Source organism: Ursus americanus, chromosome 32 (assembly GCF_024610735.1).
Source record: "Ursus americanus isolate L20-20 chromosome 32, mUrsAme1.1.p, whole genome shotgun sequence".
Lineage (NCBI taxonomy): Eukaryota > Metazoa > Chordata > Mammalia > Carnivora > Ursidae > Ursus > Ursus americanus.
Genome location: NC_142158.1, coordinates 29,225,669 through 29,246,954, shown reverse-complemented (window position 1 = coordinate 29,246,954; position 21,286 = coordinate 29,225,669). Strand labels below are relative to the sequence as shown.

At 53.1% G+C, this 21,286-nt stretch overlaps 1 protein-coding gene across 1 annotated transcript; it reads left to right on the top strand.

The window, feature by feature from the left end:
- The first annotated feature begins 12,279 nt into the window (after positions 1 to 12,279).
- Positions 12,280 to 20,818, top strand: MLN (motilin). The gene is made up of 6 exons (XM_045795726.2): positions 12,280 to 12,469; positions 12,893 to 12,905; positions 15,005 to 15,128; positions 16,965 to 17,081; positions 20,204 to 20,312; positions 20,805 to 20,818. Exons 1-6 carry the CDS (start codon positions 12,280 to 12,282, stop codon positions 20,816 to 20,818), a joined length of 567 nt encoding a protein of 188 aa, XP_045651682.2.
- Positions 20,819 to 21,286: the final 468 nt, after the last annotated feature.

Below are 21,286 nucleotides of genomic sequence, written 5' to 3'. Positions count from 1 at the left end.
TCTCTCTCCTTCTCTCTCTCTAGGAAAAAAAAAATCCCTGCCCAAAACCCCTCAGTGGCATCCCATTTGAATCCAGACTCCCATCCAGGGTCAATCAGGATGTGCTCATTCACATGTAACACCACCTTTTTCTGTCTAGCATAAGAAAAGAAGGCTCTGCTGGGGGTATCAGTCCTTAGAATTGATGACAGGAGACTCAAGATTTGGAAAACAGACAAGAACCGTTTTTGGGCAGGAATGGCCAGGACAGAACACACTCAAGGCTGCTAGGCCCCACTTCCCCTATCACCACCCAGAGAGCCTGACTTTCTTCCCATCTTTGGCTACTTGAGACTTGAAGTCCAGGGCAGGAGGGAGCAGTTGGCCAAGCTATGCTAAAGTCCATATCCCAGCCAAGAGAGAGAATCTGGCCCCTCTGGCAAGATTCCTTTCTTGGCGCCAGAAGGGAGGAAGGGTGGATGCTGGACAGCCAAAGCATGAGAAATATCCACAGGGGGCCTTCCGCATGATTCAGCTCTTTCCTTCTCCTCATCCCCAGTTTTCACTTCCCACCAGCTCCCTCCTGGGTTCACTCCACACCATGCTGACCTCTCAGTTTCTAGAACATGGTCAAGCTCTTTCATGCCTCTACAGTCTCCATCAGGGCTGACATTCATAGAGGAGAGGTGTCTCATCAGCCCTGCTGCCCACAGTCCTCTTCCTCGTTTAGCTTTCCATGCTGGAAGAAAGGGAGGGGTGAGGGAGCTAATCCTGTGTCCAGTAGGTGCCCAGGCCATGCTCTAGTCAGTTGTGAGGGTGACCCTAAATCCAGCCTTCAGGGCCAGCACATTCTCAGAGCCAGGGTGTTGTCAAGGTAGCTTATGGCACAGGGCTGCTTTTCCCAAGGGGGCACTCTCCAAAGCCAGCCACACCCTCCCCCAGACTTAGCATCTTCCAGGGGGCGCGTCTTCTAGTGGCAGAGCTCAACTTCATTGGGCACAGAATCCAGTCCCTCTTCATCCCTTCTCCCAAATGCACTTCCTTCTATCACCCCCCTTACCACCGACAGCTGCAAAATTTCAGCAAAAGCATAAAAGACAGGTGCTTGTCTTTGGCTTTATTCTTTTAAGAAGAAAAACAATGAACAGACAAACCGTAGGAAATCAAGTGGTGAAAAAAATCCACCCTACATTCTGGGGAAATGTTAAATCAGCGAATTAAAATGCTGGTGATGAAAGTGGGACTGCCGGGTGGAGCCTGTCACACCCGCGCTCTGGCAACGACAGTGTAGTGATGGTGGGGGGAAGGCAGTGTCAGGTTGTGAGGCTTGACATCAGCGCCCCCATTCTGCTGGCTCTTGGGTTCCCTCCTGCTATGGCTTCCCTCCAGGCCCTGGACCCTCCTGGTCTCCCCCTCTAGCTTAGAGAGTTTGGGTTTGGGGGAGCTCTCCTGCCTCTGCCCCACCACCACCAAATTGTCCTTAAGACCCCCACTGCCACCCATCATTTAGGAGAGTGCTCCCTAATGGTGGACTGATATTGGAATTTATCATAAGAAATACATATTTGGTCTTCCTCCTTCCTGGTATAGAGCTTCTAAAACCCTTGGAATTTCCTAAGTGAGAAGAGCAATGGGAGCATCTTTTGTTGAAGTTTGTTTTTTGGTTCCTGAAATAGCCCCTGAGCCATGATGATGAAAGGAGTGTCTTGTTATCATAACAAACCTCTTTCTACTGCCCCTGGGTGTATATTAATGAGGTGACTTTTGGAAAGCACCTAAGGGTGGGGGCTTGTTGCCAAGGGGAACCAGTCACTTGACTAAGAGGATTGGAATTTTCAGCCCCTTTCCTCCACCTCCAAGGGATACTGAGTTTAGTCACCAGTGGCCAATGATTTAATCAATTGTGCTGATGTAAGGAAACTCCTATTAAAACACAAACACACACACACACACACACACACACACACACACAAAAGGACAGGGTTCAGAGAGCCTCTGAGTTGGGAACACAACCACATGCCAAGAGGGTGATGGACCCCAGTTCCGTGGAGACAGAAGCTTCTGTGCTTGGGACTCTTCTAGACCCCACACTGCATACCTCTTTATTTGGCTGTTTATCTGTATCCTTTATAATAAACTGGTAAACGTAAGCTTACAAGTCACAGAAGCTGCCTTCTGTAAACAAATCAATCAAACCCAAGGAGGGGCTCATGGGGAATCTCCAGTTTATAGCCAACCAGTCAGAAGCACAGGTCACAACCTGGACTTCTGATTAGTATCTGAAATGAGGGCAGTCTTGTGGGAGTGAGCTGTCTAGATAGATAGTGTCAGAATTGAGTTAAACTGATGGACACCAACTGGTGTCACAGAATTGCTTGGTGCTGTTGGGGAAGACACACATTGGAGATGGCCTCAGCAAGCTTGGTAAAGAATCTAGAATCTGCCCCCTCGGGGCCTGGTCCTCCTGCCCACTTCTGTCCCAGAGAGAGTTGAGCCCCCTAGGAGATGGACTACATTCCTGTTTCTTACAGACACTCAGTCCCCTGGTCATTGACCGTGACCAGGATCTGTTGACTACGGGAGGCTTCCAGGTGGATTAAGCTTGGCGGGGGGATGAGGAAAGGGGGAGAAAGGTGGCTGACAACTGTGGACAGGGGCCCATCAGATGTAGCTACTCAACGAGGAGCTGTAAGACAGGGTGTGAGAGAGGAAAGGAAGAACGTTTAGAGAACAGACAGAAACCCAGAGAGGAGCGAGTAGGATAGAACAGGGGCCAAGTCGGGGTGGGGCATGGGCACCCCTCCTGGAACCTGAGCTTGTAACTGAGTCAAGTGAGCATTTGCCCACCCAGTGCACAACAAGCCAATAAAAACTGACGCCGAACTCTTGCAGTGAAGAAACATAGGCTATTTATTGGCATGGTGCCACTCGGGAGAATGGGAAGCTAACTCTCAAAAGTCCCAAACTCCCCCCAGTGGCTTGTAAGTGAGGGTTTTTAAGGGCAAATGTGAGGCCAGGGGTCTCCTGAGAAGGTGAATGCCATTGATGGGAGGCCCATGAGGTCATGCTAGCAGGTGCTCTGGTGGAGCTTTGTCTGGTTTCCCGGAGATCTTTTCCATCTCAGGAAACTTGGAATCTGAAACATATCTTTATTGTTTATGTTAGAGATTTCATTAGGTACATCTGGTTCATCAGGCATATAAAGATTATATCTTAAGGGTGTGCTGACTAACTACTTGTAAGCTAGTGGGGTTGCATTCCTACAGGTTCTTTGGCTGGTCCAGCCCTGCCTAGGGGGGCGATATGACCTCTAGTGTCCAATCTTTCATCTGAACTGACAAGATGGACTACAGCTTCAAGCTGGACCCAGGCCTGAAAGGGTCCTATGGGACCTCGGGAAAGGCAGCTTGTGAGTTGGAGGGTGAAGGAAAGGTCTGCTGCCCAGCAGCACAGTTAGTGCCACACCCAGATTGTTTCCTCTCTAATGAGCCCTCCCGGCCCCACGCAGCACCTGCTTGCGTGGGTCTGTGTGGTGCTGGTCTGTGACAGCCTGGCCTCGCTAAGCAGCTATGTTTTAGGACAAAGTAGGGCCTTCTTCTTGGCACAGTGCTGGGCCTGTCATGAATGATAAGGGGACATATTGGACCTGCTGTCCCCATATGAGCCTGACAAAGCCAGAGGCTGAGGGAAGGAGGGCTGGGCTGGCTCTTCTTCTCAGGGCTCCTCTCTCTTGCCTGCTAATAGTGAGCCCCACCCACAGCAGGAACACCACAGTGGAGGCTGCCCACACACCTTGCTTATTCTCCCAGCTCCCAGCAGGGTTGCTGAGTACTGTTGAATGAGGGGTAATCTTCCCAGAGATGCAGCAGGGGTTGTTTTGCTACTCATAGGGGAAGGGGAAATATATCCATTTGTTTAAATTATTCAGCCCTCCAGGGGTGCATGGGTGGCTCAGTTAGTTAAGCATCCCGCTCTTGATTTCAGCTCGGGTCATGATCTCAGGGTCATGGGATCAAGCCCCACATCAGGCTGTGCCCCGAGCTTTGAGCCTGCCTAGGATTCTCTCTCTCCCTGTCCCTCTGCCCCAACCCCCATATCTCTCTCTCTCCCTTTCCTCTCTAAAAGAAAATTAGAAATTAAAAAAATTATTCAGCCCCCCAAGTTCTAAAGCTGCAGAAAGGTGTGCCCTGGGGTGTCCAGAGAACCTGGTTAAGTCAGGCAGCCTGGGGTCCTCAGCACCACGGACAGCGCCCCAGGCCGGAGCAAGCACCAGGTGCCTTAGAGCTGGAGGATGCTGAGGGCTAGGCCGAATAAAAGTCCACTCTTGAGGCCCTAAGAGCATGTCCCTTTCACTGCACCTTGAAGGGACATCGGATAAGGAATGTCACCGCCAGGCCCAGTTGCCTCGTAATCAACCATTCTCAGTGCCCTGCACAGAAAGGCAATTAAAGCAAGAATTAAAAAGCCATAGCATCATTTAAAATCCAATAACACGGCTGGCCTGAAATGTGTCTCCAGTCTCTGGGGAGGGTAGAGGTGGGGCGTGGGGAGGTGCTGAGGGCAGAGGGATGCAGCAACAAGGGGAGCGAAAGAAGGAAAAGGGAGAGATGGTGGCGTGGCAGTGGAGAGCATACTGAGGCTTGTATGCTTTCCCACTACCCTGCTCACCCACCCCACTGATGACTCTGGCTTTAAAGAAGTTCTCTCCTCTGGAGTCCTCCAGAGCTTACTGCCACCTCACGGTGTTCAGCGTTGGCTCCTTGCTGTCATCTTTCCTTCTCAACCAGAGCATACGCTCCTGCAGGGCTAGGCTGGCGTATGTTTTCAGTGTCCACTGCCTCCACCCCACCCAGCGCCTAGCACAGAGTTGAACCCTGCCGAGGTGATCATTAACTATTCATTGATTGGTTCGATGGCTGGTGCTTTTAACATAGTCCTACCTTTCCCCTCATTACTTACCCACCACCCAGCAAGGCCATCCGTAAAATGAGAATCATAAAACTCACGATCTTCATGAGCCTGTGTCAAACATAAAGCAAGTCTGGCCATTTCCCCCCTTTTGTTTCCAGTGTCTAAAAAGGGTTTATGCACACTCCTTCATGTAAAAGCTCTGAATTTGCTTTTCATTCCTAAGAGACCCAGAGAATTTCTAATCTGCTAAAATGACGTTAACCCTTTTCACATCAAATAAAGCCCTCCTGCAGGTTATCTTCCTGTCACAAGCTGACTGCCTTGATGTGACTTGGAAGTGAGTCGGGATACTCGGTTTCCTTTCAAATTCCATCCTCCTTAGCAAAATCCTAAACCAGGAGGATTCAAGTTTGATTGGAGCTGTTCTTGCAATTTATGCCTCCTGTCCCTTGGGAGCTTACACGTGCCTATTTTAAATAAATTCCCCCTTTTTTCTCTCCTTTTACAAAGGACAACTGCAAATCTTCTCTGAGGATAGCTTTTCTTTGGGGTGGAATTCAGTTCTGACAGTCAAACACTCAGGAGAAGAGCCCTGGGTGAATAACGATTAGATGAATTACCACTATGATTGGGCCTTGCCTGGGACCTGGGGGTGTTCTCTCAAAGTCCTGCAGTGTTGTTTGGCTGCAGTTCCCTAGTAACTTGGTTGCTCTTCCAAGAGAAATATTATTCCAGGAAGTAGAAAAAGAAAAAGAGGAACGAGTGCTGCCAGGGGAGGTGAGGACGAGCTCTAACGCACTGTCTTCAGAGCTGCTCAGGGCAGTTCTTGTTCAAGATCCTGGTAGGAGTAGCCGAAGCTTGCCACTACCTATGTCACTCTCTCCGAGCTCATCTTGCCCCCAGCCTGGCTCTTGTGGTCCCTCTGGCTTGCCCTACTATCCCAACTGCGATTTTAGGACATGCCCACCTGGCACAAGCCTCACTTAGATGAGCCACACGGGCGACCACAAGGGTTGAGGACCTAAGGAGCACACTCACTGTGGTGGGAGACCAGGTCTCTGTTCAGCCAGACATTGATGAAGGGGCTGGAGCTGTGAATGGCTCCTGAGCACCAGACCAACAATTTCTGCTCAATTCCTGGGTGAATTCACCCTCCTTCATTGTCCTGCACAATTGCCCAGACCCCACTAGTCACCCCACACTAGCCATGGACCACAGAGGAACCAGAATCGCCTCTTTGCCCTGCCACTTGCCTCCAGAGTGGGCTGGTGGGAAGGAGGTCTGTGTGACTGCTGCCACAGGTGTCAATGGCAGAAGTGGCATGTGACCCATTGTTCCCATCAGCAGCCACCGGCAGCCCCCCAAATCCAAAACCCGCCAGCCCGGCAGGTGTGGGGAAGTCAACAAATGAGGTCCATCGTTGCAATGGAAGAGGAAAAGTTTGGACACCTGGCTCCTTTTACCTGAATCTACCCTGGATTAGGCTGACATTTGAAATAATTTTGGCTCCCATCCACATGGCGTAAAACCTCTACGGAGATTTCTTTCCTTCTAAAACATGAAAGCGCGAACTTTTCTCAAGCACTGACTTCCTTAATCACTTATGGAAAGGTGTCAGCTGTCCCTGACTCCTTGTTCTAGCACCTCTTGACCTCGGATCAGGGTGCTGGGAGCCGCCTGCCCTGAAGGAGTTGAAGAGAAAAGAGAGGCTTTGGCTTCCCTTATAATTAATTCGTCATTCCCAATGCCACCTGCTTTCCCTTCACACACATCCATCATCTCTATAAAACTATAAATACATATATTTAAAATTCAATTAAAAGGAGACTTGGTGTCACCAGCTCAATTAACAGAAAGAATAGAAAAAACAAATCCCACTGAAGTCCGGCCCATAGACTCAGCTCTTAGCACCTGCATCGTCCCTGGAAAAAAAGTTATGTGACCTCTTTTTGAAGTTTTACAGCAGCAGCTTTTGTGATAAACCCCCATAAATAGAAAGGGAACCCAGAAGCACGTTAGCGACTGGGACATTTCTAGGAGTATATTAACCACCTGGGGAAGTATTGACCGGGAAGTCGGCAGGAATGCTATTGTAAAACAACCGAGTCCCCAAATTCTGCGCACGCTGTCAATAATCCATAGAGCTGAACTTAACAGGAAAGCATTTTATTGGATTGTTTTGGGTCCAGGGTTGTTGGTGCACATTGAATGGACTCAACAGGAAGTCGGAGATGCAGGAATGTTAATTCAAGTATCAGGTGTAACACACAAGCAGCTCAACAAATTGGAAATTAACCCTGGACGGACCCTCCCCGAGTTTGTGTTTTCCTTTCCACTCACACTATTTCTATACCAGGGGCTCCTGGTATATGGTGTCTGCTGTGTATCAGTTCTGAACAAATCATTTGTGACTTTTAAAAAAGACCCTGAGCCATAGAAGGAAAAGAATAAAAATACCCCACAGGTCACCAAAACCTGGGTCCCATGGGCCAGGGCACTGTTGTTGCCTAAAATACATCTTTCAGTGCTTTGCTTGCCCTAGTTTTTTTTTTTGTTTTTTTTTTTTTTAAGATTTTATTTATTTATCTGAGAGAGAGAGAGAGAGAGCACAAGCCGGCATGGGCGGGGGGGCAGTTTAGAGGGAGAGGGAGAAGCAGACTCCCCGTTGAGTAAGGAGCTTAATCCCAGGACCCCGGGATCATGACTTGAGCCTAAGGCAGACGCCTAACCAACTGAGCCGCCCAGGGGTGCCTGGCTCACCCTAGTTTGAAATGCCATCACCGTTGACCAGTATTTGTGCTCATGAGCCCAGTCACACAGCTCCCGCCCCGGGAGGGCCGTCTGCAGGTGGAGCTGCGGCTACCCCGCCCCCCCACCGCCCCCACTGCTCCTGCACTTGAGACACTGCGTTCTTTGCCTGTCCTTGGCCTTTGTTCAACGTCGGGAATGCACATTTAATTCTTACCAGCATTCTGGGCAAGCTGGCCTTTCGAAACCTTTCATTTTTCATTTTTATACCTTAAGCTTTGGCACTCCCAGCAATCTCTGGGTGATTTTGACTCATCTGAACTCTTGTCCTCCTCTAGCCACCATCCTCTGCCTCTTTGAGGGAGCCATCTGGAAAACAGGGCAATGTGTACACCACCATGCTTCCCACCCCCCTTCCCAGGTCACCCCAGTTGTAGCTTTCCTTCTCTGCTGGCCTCTCCTCGCCGTCCACATCCTCATCTCATGTCCTCGGGGCCTTGGTGACATATGTCCAGCAGCTCACCTGGCCTTTGTAGTTCCAACCTCCCGACGTCTTCTTGTATTAGGGCTCTGTCCTCCCTGATGTTTGCTACATCTCCCAATTTAGTATCATCTGCAAATTTAATTAACATGCCGTTGCCTCCCTGTTCCAGGCCATTAATGAAGATGTTATGCAGTACCCAGAAAACAATATTTTCAAGGTCATGAGGAGAAGAGAGCTGAACTGCTAAGACTTCTGCCCAACATGGGGGAAAGAGGCAATCAAGTGCCCACATGTGGTTTGAGTCGTTTCCTCTGAGTTTTGTGAACTTCCTTTCCCAGACGTGGGTTAGGTTTTTTGCCTCCCCTCTGCTTCAGCCGCTGCACATCCGAGGCGGTCCCCGTTCAGAGAAGGAAGAACATCAGATTATGCTTTCCTTTTATTTTTGTCCCGTTTCTAGCAGGAGAAATAGTCACTAATTGAGCATTTGTAGGGAGAGAAGGTGTTCATGGTAAAGACAACGTAGCCGTTATTAGGCTCGTTATCTACCTGTCTCTCCATTTCTGAAGCACTACGCCTGCCAGCTGAAAATACACCTCGAGGACCAAGGCACCTGACAGAGAGGAGAGAGAAGACATTCTCCTGGTGGGATGCTTCCTCATGGGCTGACCCTCACGATCGGCAGCCAAGAGGGGCACAAAGGAGAGGCCCCTTCCTCCTTGCAGCTTGTGACCCCAGAGCAGAGACCACAGCAGAGCCCCCCACTAGTCCATGTGCTCCTCTGCGTTACAAAGAGTAGCTCCCCGTGAACCCCAATTTGCCTTTCTTCCAGACCAAACTGCAGATATCATATTGTAACCCTGCAAACTGCTTGGATCAGAAGTACTGAATCACAGGAGAGCTCCGGGATAATGCTATTCACGCCCAGAAAATTGATCCCGGGTTATTTACTGCTTCCAGCACCTCCCTTCTCCCCATCTCTCATTGCGGGCCTGTCTCGGGTTCCCAGGTTCCTATCATTTCTCAGACGGAGTGTCTCTGGACCAGAGCCTGGACTGGCCCAGCAGAGGCAGGGCACAGGTCTCAGAGGCCTGGTGTAGAGGGGTGATGGGGAGAGGCTTCAAATTATCCCCTGTGCGTGGCAGATGGCCTGGCCCACCATTCTCCCCAGGTCCCCAGGTCCAGGTCTGGCCTCTCCAAATCCAAGAACACACCTGAACACCCTGTGGTTTTCACAGTTGGGCTGTTCAGACTGGGTCATGCTCAGACACCTTGCTGGGGGGCTGGGTTAGGAGAAAGTGGCAGGGGGCGCCTGGCTGGCTCAGGGGCGCCTGGGTGGCTCAGTCGTTAAGCGTCTGCCTTAGGCTCAGGGCGTGATCCCAGCGTTCTGGGATCGAGCCCCACATCCGTCTCCTCCACTGGGAGCCTGCTTCTTCCTCTCCCACTCCCCCTGCTTGTGTTCCCTCTCTCACAGGCTGTCTCTCTCTGTCAAATAAATAAATAAAATCTTAAAAAAAAAAAAAAAAAAGAGAAAGTGGCAGTTTGTAGAATTTCCACAGGGCACTATGAAGGGCCTTCCCCAGCTGTAAACATCCCCGTGCTCACTCATCAAACATCAGGCGGACTCTGAAGCCACTTCGAGTTTGAATCTGGGCCCTGCTGTTTTTAACTGCTGTGACCTTGGGCCCTGCCCATTGTGACCTGCCCATTGCTTCACCTCGGTTTTCCCACCTGTACAATTATCCACACTAGCCTCAGAGTGTTGTGAGATTTTAAAAAGCTGATACGTAGGATGTCTGGCTGTTATTTTCTACACATCGAGCACCTTCCATGCTCAGACACTGTCGAGGCCAAGGGTAAGCAAACTTTTCCTAGAAGGCCCAAATAATAAATATTTTCAGCTTTGTGGGTCTTAATGTCTCTGTCCAACTATTCAACTCTCTTGTTGTCGCCCCAAAGCAGCCACAGACAATAAATAAATGTATGAGAGTGGTCGTGTTCCAATAAAACCTTATTTATGGACACAGGAATTCAAAGTTTGTATAAATTCACACATCACCAATATTCTTCTTCTTCTGATTTTTTGGAATTATTTAAAAATGTAAAAACTACTCTTAGCTCATAGGCTGGATATGGCCCACGGGGGCCATCTCTATGTGCTGGAGAAGCAGGTGCTGACCTGTCCCCCCCCCAGCTCCAGTAGGAGTCCCTGGTACAGATGGAACCTCCCAGAGCCGGGAAGGCAGAGTTCCTTCACTGCCCCCATGCTACCTTGCCTCCACCGAGGTGTGTGACCATGTCTTAAAAGCCGCTCTTGCAACCTGGGGCAGGGTGGGCAGTGGCATCTCAGTTTCAAGCCCCGCAAGCTCTAATTCCTCTGGGCCAAATCTCAAAGACTGCAGAGACCCAGCGCACGTGTGGAATGACAGCAGCCGATCGCATGCTGGGGGAGGTCTGACCTGGCATTGGAGTGGAATGCAGAGACCCTGCCAGCAGGAAGCCTCGCTGGGCAGGGGATTTAGAGGGTGTGTGGGTGGGGTTTGAAGCACGCCAGGCATTTGTTTCTTTCTTAGGGGAAGAGCCACAGCAGACTGAAAGACTGACAGGGGAGGGATTCCTGAACCAGAAGCAATCCCCATCTGGATGTCTGCGGCAGCCACTCTGGAAGGTTTACCTGGGGAAAAGGCCTCTGCTAGTCCAGACCCTCTGGACCTCACACTCACTATGCCCAGCCTCCTCCTAGCCTCTCCTCCTCACCCTGCCCCGATGGCTGTCCCCCACCACGGCGTGACTGTCCAGCATGATGCATTTGTCAAAAAGCCCCTTCAAGGCACCGGAAGGGTCCCAATTTCTCCCCCCATCAAATCCAAATCCTTCTGCTTGGTTTCTAAGGACCCCGCACACTCAGACCCTGGAATGACCCTCTCCCAACCCTCAGAGGGGACCTCCCTGTGACCCCCCCCCCATCCTGTGCCATCCTTTGCACACCTATTTATGCCTTGCATCCCAGAAGCCCCCACTCCCACCGCTGCCACATCTGGCCACGTCCAGCCTTGACCCTGTATAAAGAGACCTTGGGGGCGCCTGGCTGGCTCAGTCGGTAGAGCATGCAACTCTTGATTTCAGGGTAGTGCGTTTGAGCCCCATGTTGCAGGTAGAGCTTACTTAAAAGAAGAGAGAGAGAACTTGCAGTGGGGTCACAGAGGAGCTATTTAATTGTGCCTCAGTTTCCTTATCTGCAAAATGGGCGACATAGGAGCACCAACGTCATGGCATTGCTGAGGCTTAATTAGAACCTGCGTGTCGAGCGTTCCCTGAGTGGCGCTGGACGTGCCGGCGTTCCAGAAGCGGCACCGGCCAGCCGCGGCAGCAAGCCCTGTCTGACTCCAGATTACATTCCCTCTTCCCTCTTTAAATCTTTCAATTTGCCATTTGATTTCACAGTACCATGAACTGCTCCCAGATAGGCATCTCATCGCCCCATTTAGGCTACAAACCTATAAACCTTCTGCAGAGTTCCTCGGCTCCCACGGAGCTCCCCGTGCTCCACAGCCCTGGGTCTGGATTGCCATTTCCTTCTCAGTAATCGATTGAAACTGCCACACAGTCCTGAACCCTTTCTTTCTTGTGTGAGGGGCTTCGGTGGGGGAAGGCTGAAGACAAGTTATCTTTCCAATACAGCACTCTCTCTGACAGGCCAACAGAGAATCTGATTGCTAAAGAGCTGGCCTGGAGACGCTCAACGACATCGTATATTTAAGTAACAAAAAAGAAAGGGCTTTGGTTAAAATGAACCTCCCAGCAGCAGCTGAGTTCTTTTTTCTTTTTTTTTTTTTTTAAGATGTTTTTTATTTATTTGTCAGAGAGAGAGCATACAAGCAGGGGGAGCAGCAGAGGGCAGAGGGAGAAGAAGGCTCCCCGCTGAGCAGGGAGCCCAGGACGGGACTCAATCCGGGGACCCTGGGATCATGACCTGAGCCCTTTGGACATTTAGCTGACTGAGCCACCTAGGCATCCCCGGGCAGCTGAGTTCTAGGTGGACCCAAGAGTGCCAACTGGGTGGGAGTTGGCCTCCACCACATCCTGACCGTCGCCGGAGGCAGAGGCCTTCCAGGAAGTCCCCAGAAGTCCACACGTGGCAGGCCCTGCCTGCTGTTTCCATGAACTCCAAGAATTCAGGCTCCCCACCCAAAGCCCCCAAGGTGTGGCCAAAGGTTAATGGGCTCCCAAGGGAGGGCTGGAGGGCCCATCAGACCAGCTGGATACCAGATATAAAGACAGGTCAGATCAGCCAGATACCAGAGGACAAGCAGAGACAGACTCCACCAGCCCCGCTCAGACCGCCCTGCTGTGAGTAGCCATAGAAGGGGGGAGGCTGTTCAGCATGAGCCCCAGGGCAGAACAGGGGTGTGAGCAGAGCCAGCCCAGTCCAGAGATCTCCCCTATGGCCCCTCTGCCACCTTCCAATACTTAGCTAGGCTTCTGACTGAAGGCACTAAGCCGATTTCCAAGACAGCAGGTTAACGCCACACATAGTGTGAGCAAAAGCAGGACCGCCCTGAGGCATGGAAGCTGGAGGAAGGAGCAGGTGGGTACAATTCTTGGCAAAAGAGAGCCTGTCTGGGGTGTGTGGTGCCATTGACTGCAGGCCAGGAACCCAAGCCAGAGCTCAGCATGGACACAGGACCCCACTTGGCACGGAGGCTTCACCCTGGAAAGTTAACGGTAAAGCTGGTCCCTAGGGAGAGTGTATGATGAGGCCAGACTCACCAGGGCCGGTGCTACTGTGGGAGGGGACAGAGGGACAGGCGCCCCCTTATCCAGAGCTGATCGCTTGGAGGCTGGAGCCCCATCCGTGGAGATGGAAAAGCGAAGTCAGTATCTCATCGTACAGTGAAAGCTCTCCCACTCCGAGCTCCCAGGAACACAAATGAATGTAGGTGACATGCCAACTGCCAGTTGGATCAAGAAAATGAGCAGTGATTGGATTTTTCCTTTTTTTATTTAAAGTTTTTATTGATTCTTATGAAGGGAATTAAATGTGAACACCAGAATGAAAAGGGCTCTATAACATCTCCGTGAAGGAAATGGGACACCATAAAGTGACACATCCGTCTCCACTGGGAGGGAAGTCGAGCCCCACAGACTCCATAGGGAAAGGAGAGGAACAGAGAGGGAGAATAGTGATTGGGAGCCCTCCACCCCCACTACCCTTGCTCCGCTCCAGATCCTCCTGGGGTTTCGGACAGGGTCTCGGCTTCCCCAGAGGTGGCCTTCCATGGGTGGGTGGTCCCTGCTAGGAATTGGCATGTAGCTAGCATGGGAGGCTTTGGCGGGCTGAGCTCTCACGTTCTTTCTCATGGAGTGTTAGCCAGATGGAGGGAGAAAGTAGGACGGAGACAGCAGGACGAAAGAAGGCAGAGGGAGTGTCCTGCTTAGCAGAGGGGTCTTCAGGTGACTGAGAAGAAGGGTCTGGAGGAGGGGCAGGGTGGAAGCCCACAGCCCTGGACGATTCTCCCCAGAGGGGTAATTGGGGTTGGACCTGCAGAGAAGCTTGGAGGCCAGTCCAGGGCAGGACCTTCTCCTGTGAACAGAATCCAGGCTGCCCAAGGGCTATGGGAGCCCCGAGCTGTTTATCTGCAACCTTATAATTACCCCCACTCCGCCTGCCGCAGAGGCTGCGCCGGTCTCCCCTCCTTGCTCTGGGGCCTGGTCCCCCACTCAACAAAGGAATGTTGGGGCCCGGAAAGCATTCAGCAGGTTGTCCCCCGCCATGCCTTTCTCCACCTTCTGTAGGCAGAGGCAACGTGGAGTGGGGCGCAGGGCCAAGCAGCAGATCTCAGAAGGCTAGCCTTCTAGCCCCCACCACCTTTGAATGAATCCCCTCACCTGTCTAGGTCTCCTCCCCTCCCCAGATTGCACCTGCTCCCAGGTGAGTGGGCGGATCGTGTAGGAGAGGGCTTTGAAGGGGGCACCGTGCACTGGGTGAGGAATCAGCTGAGGCTGGGGAGCAGCAGGCAGCACCCTCCCCCAGCCTCCACCGCAGGACCATCCGGACCTGGCTCGAGGTCTGCCCAACTACCTCTGTTTCTTAAGCCTTTGCTCTGCTGGGGTCACCACGCCCACCTGTTTCCTGGCGGGTGTCTGCGGCTGCCCCTCCTGCCCGCCAATCCAGACATACCCTCTTCCTAGGATGCAGGAGGCCCCACGCACGCACACAGGCACCCCCAGCCTGAGGGTCGGGAGAGGAGGTTGCAGGGAACAGACAGACTCCCTGCTGTTTCTAGATGACCAACAGGCAGCTAGCTAGCTGGAGCTCAGGAGGGTCTTGTTCCAGAGCCGGTGCTGGCCCCCAGAGGGGTGGAGACCCCACTTCCAGCTCTTGGTTGCTGCTTCCTGCTGAAATTTTCCATTTGGCTCTGGCTCCATCTGGGCAGAGGGTTCCAGCCCCTTTCTCTCCAGACCCAGAGTCTCCGTCTGGCACTCTCGGAGAGGGCCGGGGTCATCTGGGCCCGGGTCCATCCCTTTGGTCATCCTCATCAGCTCAGGGAGCAGGGGGGGCTCAAGGGGGGCACCATTCTGTTGATAAGCTAGTCTTTTTTCTGAGACATGTGGTCTTTCCCACTTCATGAGCCCCGCTGGCCCTGGAAGACGTCAGCTGTAACAAAGAGGGGGGCTGACATGTGGAATGCTTCTCCGCCAGCGTGCGGCAGGGGCCAGGCAGCCTCTCCCAGGCGCTTGCTCACCTCCCCTGGCTCTGCGACAAAGAAGGGGCTCTGAGCTCCTCCGGTCAAGCTCCGCACCCACATCAGGGGAGGCTAAGTGGCTCACTTACGGTCACAGCTACAGGCAGGGTGTGCGCCCTAAACCTGCTGACCTGTCCAGCTCCAGGATGGTGTCCCGAAAGGCTGTGGCTGCTCTGCTGCTGGTGCACGTGGCTGCCATGCTGGCCTCCCAGACAGAAGCCTTCGTCCCCATCTTCACCCACAGCGAGCTCCAGAAGATTCGGGTAAACCCCCCCCCACACACACCGCCCAGGCTGCCTGCCTCCCCCCGCCGTGTGGCCCAAGTGACTCAGAGCCCTGCTCAGCACTCAGGTGGCCTTAGTCTCTCTAATGCACAAGTATCCCTTTGGTAAACCCACGTTTAATCAGCTATGCCAGCCACATTGAGGACAGCACAAAGGACCTGGACCCAAGCTAACCCCAAACTCCAGCCATCTCCCTGCCACCTCCACTCCTCCCTAGCACCACTCAAAGGTGACCACGGCTCCCATGAGTGACACCTTTTCCCACCCCTGCCCATCCTTCAGCGGAGATTTTCAATTAACAAGCCAATAAATATTTGCTGAGCATCCCTGGAATACAAAGAGCCACCCCGGGTGAGAGGCCAGGCATAGGCAGAGATCTAAGAACCTCCGTCTTCAAGGAGCAGGCTCAGGAGCCAAGATACAAACACACGAAAAATTCACTAACAATAGAAAACAAAGGAGACGTCAGAGGCAGGACATGATTAATTGCCCAGCAAGTGATACTGATGGTAAGTGCTAAGTTCGGAGGAGGGAGAGGTCTCTGCGGGCTGACGCGAGTCGCAGCCTGCAGGGAAAAGGTAAGAGCTGAGCTGGGCGTCTGCAGAGAGAAGGAGGGGGATTCGGTGGGCCCAGAGTGGGAGAGCAGATGCTGCTCCGTGGAGTGCTGGCCAGAGCCGCTGCCTCTTGAGAACCCAGAAGAAAACCAGGCAGGCTTAACCGAACTCAGGCGGCAGGGCCTCCGAAAGAGTGACTGCCAGACCTTGTTCCCCATGACTTCGACTTTAGGTATCAAGGGATTCTGAGTTTCTTGGGCAGATAGGTGTTTCTCTCTAACCTGAGGCGATGAAGAAATGGGACTTTTGAGTCCCATGTGTCTGAGACCAAGGTTCCAATAGGGACCTACATGCTGTGTCTGGAGCAGGCTGCCGCAGACCCAGTGACCCGTGTCCCCTGCAGAGGCAAGGCTGCCCCCTGCCCCCAGCCCCCACCCCCCCACCCCTGTCTTCAGGGGTTGCCGTGGAGATGCGGAGTAGATGCGGCAGGCTCCCTAAACACACTTCCTCCACCACGCTTCCCCAGAAGAGACGGCCCATTGTTCTAGAATCACCATGTCTCAGGCAAGGCCGGGAGCTGAATCCCAAGGGTGCCATTAGAGAAACCAGAGGAATGAGGTGTGTCTGATCTCAGTGCCCTGGGATCTGGCAAGCAGGACGCCGCATAAGATTTGGGGCAGAAACAGTCAAACTCAGTAGAACATAAACTAGCAAAATGGCAACCAAAGGACACTTTGCATTAATCGGCTCTGTGGTTCTCCTTGTAATTGCCAGGCACCAGGATTTTTATGAAGAAGCTGCAATCTCCTTCCTCCATAATTCATCTCCCTGTCTCGCCTCTTATAAATCACCTCCCAGGGACTCCAGTTTCTGGGCCACCCCATGGTGCCCTCGCAGGCTAGGCTGTCTTGCCACCTTTTTTATAGGCTCTCTGCTAAGAAAAACACATTTTCACTCTTAATATGCATGAAGGGCAGCCATTATTTTCAGCCTTTTAACTTAATTAACAGTAACAACCTGGGTGCAGTGTTAGAACGACAAAGGAATGGATTCTTCTGCAAGTTGACCTGTTGGTGGGCAACTCGGAAGCCTTTGTGGCCATTGCATTTCTGGACTCCTTGTTGTAGAGGCACCTGGGGAAAAGGAATTCTTTTGGCTTATGGGAAGCTCAGGCCACTTAGCACCCTGGACAGAGACAGGCAAGTGCCATCTGGGCAGTGGAGAGACCCGGGTTTTGTGCCATTTTGTGTTCTGCCCTTAGGAAAAGGAGCGCAACAGAAGTCAAAAGAAGTCCCTGGCTTTACAGAAGAGGTCTGAGGAAGTGGGGCCTCTGGACCCTGTGGAGCCCACAGAGGAAGAAGAAAACCAAGTTATCAAGGTGAGCAGACAGGGCAACAATACAGAGAAACCTAGTTGGGGGGGGCAGGGAATGGCTCCCCCGGCCAGCCTCAGATTGTGCTAGGATACAGCAGCGAACCAGACATTCAGGCAACAAGCTCCATCCTAGGAGAAAGGGAGACAGACACCAACAATGAGACAATAAACCATTTCAGGCACCAAATAAGGAGGCAGGATAGAGAATAACGAGGTGGAGCTTGGGGGCATGGCTTTGGCTGGAGGAGGGGTCAGGGAAGGCCTCTCAGAGGAGGTGACATTTATTTTATTTGAAACCAGAATGACATGAAGGAGTCTCTCATGCAAAGAGCTAGAGCAAGAACATTCCAGAAGGAAAAGGAAGTGCAAAGGCCCTGCTCAGGAAGCACATAGTAGGTGTGAGGCCCTCAAGGCCAGGGCGTGCCAGGACAGGACAAGAGTTTGGCAGGGCCTGGTGGTCCAGGCAAGATGTCTAGAAGGTCACTGGGCTTCAAAGCAGGGAAGTCACCTGATCTGACTTAGGAAGATCTGGGGCAGCACAAGCGGAGGCAGGAGACTAGTCAGGAGGCAACTGCAGTCTCAGGGGACAGATGACAAGAGTGCCGGCTCCTCTCCCTAGCGTAGGAGACAACTACGCTGTCAAGACCTCCGGGTCAGTGCTGAGTTAGGGTGCACAGACTGTCGTGCCGGAGCCAGCCTTGAACTTGTCCAGTGCAGCTCTTTAATTTCACAGACTAATTTATCCAGGCAGTAAGTACTTGCTGAGCCCTAAGTGCGAAGCATGGTTCTGGGCCCTGGGGATAGAGTAGTGAACAGAACAGATAAATCCTCTGACCTTGTGGAGCTCACACTCCAGTGAGGGGCCAGAAATGAGATACCAGAAGGACTAGCAATGGACTACAAACAGGATAAAAAGCAAGCTTCATAGTGTGGCCAGTAGTGACAGGTGCCTAGAGGAAAATAAAGCAGAGAATAAAGAGGGATGAGTTGCAATTTCAATAGGGTGGTCAGAGCCGGCTTCATGAGTACGTGGCATTGGCTCAGAGACCTGGAGACAGTGAGACACTGAACCACAAAGTTGTCTGGGGGAAGAGCACTCCAAGCAGCAGGAGTAGTCAGTGCAAAGGCCCTGCGGCTGGAGTAGGCCTGGTGTATTCTGAGATCAGTGAGGAGGCTGGAGTGGCTGGGGCAGAAGGAGTCAGAGAGAAAGTGAGAGGTGAGACCACCCCGTGGACTCTGTAAGCTATTGTTTAGACTTTGCTTTCACTCTGATGAGGTGAGAGCCACTGGGGGCTTTGGAGCAAAGGAGGGACATGATCAGATTTACCTTTTAAAAGAATCTCCCCAGGGGCGTGGGGGGCTCATTCCCTTAAGCACCCTACTCTTGATCTCAGCTCTGGTCTTAATCTCAGGGTCATGAGTTCAAGCCCCGTGTTTGGGCCAGAGGACCTAGGATGGATTCACCGCTCATGGAGACGGTGGAGCCTATGGCTGGCTGCAGGAGGGCAGGAGGAAGGTCAAGAGGTCAGACAGGACCTGTGAACTGTAAGATGCCTGGTGGGCGTGCAGGTGGAGGCGTTGGACAGACAGGCGGATATAGACAACTGGACTTCAGGAGAGCTTAGGGCTGGAGACATCCATGTGGGAGGCATCAGCAATTAGCTGGAATTTCAAGCCAGGACCAGGTGGGGAGTGGATGGAGAAGGAAGGGGGTCCCGGGACTGAGCGGGGGACACTTCCCTGTAAAGGGGCCTGGGAAGGGAAGAGAGTGATATGTAGAGAGAGTGAGGGCCTTGCCAGGGGGACACAATAGTCAGGGCAGCACTGAGCTAGACTCCAGCCCTCCCGCCTCCCACCTCCTGCCGGACACTGGCCCAGGACCCTCCCACCCTGTCCGGTCACCACAGCAAGCTGTCCACAAACAGGGAGGTGAGTCATGGCCCGGAGAGGGACCTCGGGGCTGTGACCACACTGGGTGGCAAGGGTAGGGGAGTGTGCCTTCCTGTCCCGCTCCTTGGGCTCCCCAGGAGGAACTGGGAGTGACTGGTTCAGCTGGCCAAGGGAAGCTCAATCAGAATTACCCGCTACCTCCACCCCGAGCAGTGTAAGGACGGGTTACATCCTAGGGAACATCTCTGCGAGGCCGTTCCATCTCCCTAGAACAGGATATACAGGTCAGGAGGTCCTTTCCAGATCATTCCATCCATCTTCCTCATTTTAAGGTGAGGACACTGATGCGTAGAGGATGACTGGAGGCTGAAACCCACAGCAACCGGACCCACCCTCCAAGTGGCCCTTCAGGCAGCCCCAGCCCGTTTCCCAACCCGGGAGCCCCTGGGATGCCTCCATCACAGCTCTCCAGACAGGCAGGGAATCGTGGCTGGCTTGTGAACCAAGACCACTGAAGCAGGAAGCTCTGGGGGTGACAGCAAGATCAGTCAGCACCCCCCGCCCCCCGCCGGCTTGGCCATAACCACCTCTCTTGATGAGAGCCTCCGGATGGCTTCCCTGGGGTCTCGCCTGTGTCCCCACAGTGCCAGAGTATCTCACCTGGTGGCACAGACCCTGAAGTCAGGGCCCCTGGGTGTCACACCTGCTACTTAGTACCTGTGTGGATTTGAGCAAATTACTCTACCTCTTTGTCTTCAGGTTCCTCATCTGCAAAACGGGGACACCACTGGTCTCTGCCTCATAGGGTTACTGAGAGGCTTCATACACATAAAGCGTTTGGAATGACACCCGTGCTCTCTGGCTCCAGGGACTAGCTATCATTGTTCAGGAGAAGGGGGAGGGAGGGTTTCCTCCCACGGGAAAAGCCAGGGGGTTTCCTGCCGACCCCTCCCCTCCTGTCCCAGCTTCCCCACCAGGCGATGTCTGTCGATCCTCCTCCCAGCAAGTCTTGGGTGACTTCCAGGATCCAGCCCCCTGGTTTGAGTTGGGGGGAGCTGCCAGAATTCCCTGGCCGGCCCTGGAAGGCCAGAGGCTCCCAGCGGATCGATGGCAAGAATGGGGCCGCCGCAGAGCCGCGTGGCTCCTGGCAGTCCCTCCTGCCACTTGTAAGGCACCCAGGGGTTAATGGCGCTCTCCGTGTCTCTTCCTTCTTGTTAACTCTGCCTTATTTCACAGCTGACTGCTCCTGTGGAAATTGGAATGAAGATGAACTCCAGGCAGCTGGAAAAGTACCGGGCCGCCCTGGAAGGGCTGCTGAGTGAGGCGCTGCTGTCCACCCAGAACGGTAAGGGAAGGCGGGCGCCTCTGTGGCTGGGGCCCGGCCTCACCACCCCGCGTTAATATTCCAGGAGCGCATCTGAGTGCGGTTTGCGGAGGGCGATTTGTTTTGCTGCTTTGCACCTGAGAGCATGAAGCTGTCTTCTCGGGAAAGGGTGCCCCTGTCTCTGAGGGGAGCCTCATCACAGAGCAGGGCAGGCTCTGATAGCTACTGGGGACCACGGAGGCCCAATTCCTCAACCAGGGGCATCTCAAGGCCCTGCCCCGAAGGCTCAGGCTCAGACCCTGAATTTCCCAGCCTCCAGGCAGAGCGGACCACAACAACACACCCACCCCTCCCCCTGCTCCAGATACATTCATTCCCTCCTCCAAACACCACCAAGGCTGGGCAGTTCCTCGGCAGGGAACTCTGGAACAGTCTGGCCCCAAAAGTCTGCATTTTCCTGATCTGTTCTACAACTTGAAGTCCTGAGCTCCACTTAGCCTTGCCGGGTTCCAGGTCTGCCCAAGTAACTTGTGCAAAGCTAGGACTTGTCTGACGAACGGCCACTAATTACTTCTCAGAGCTCCCAGGAGGAGAGGAGAGGAGAGAGGCGGGGAGGAAGTGTTAGAGGTGGAGAAACCGGAGGTTAAATGACTTGCCCCAGGCTACAGAGAAAGCTAGAGGCCGAGCTTCCAGCTGCCTGGTCAGCAACCTGTCCCCTCCCCCACAGTGTCCACTCCTCCCTCAGTCCGCAGGCAGGTTTAGATGGAAGTCAGTTTTATAGGCGGACCCACTGGTGTTCCTGAGCTGCAAACCCCCCCACCTTTTCCCAGCAGACGAGTGACAGCCCGCTCCTCCACTGCTCCTCTGGGGAGCAGGTGGAAAACCGGGAGCCCCCTCCCACCAGAGGAACGCCGTGAAATCCGAAACCTGCATGGCCAACAGCCGGGCTCCCAAGGAAAATACTCTCTCCCAGGCAAGCCCCCTTCCAGCAAATA

Coding starts and splice junctions, on each gene's coding strand:
- MLN (XM_045795726.2), top strand. CDS start 12,280: ATGAACTCCAAGAATTCAGGCTCCCCACCCAAAGCCCCCAAGGTGTGG. Junction 15,129..16,964: donor GCGAGCTCCAGAAGATTCGG/GTAAACCCCCCC, acceptor TTCTGCCCTTAG/GAAAAGGAGCGCAACAGAAG. Junction 17,082..20,203: donor AAGAAAACCAAGTTATCAAG/GTGAGCAGACAG, acceptor CTTATTTCACAG/CTGACTGCTCCTGTGGAAAT.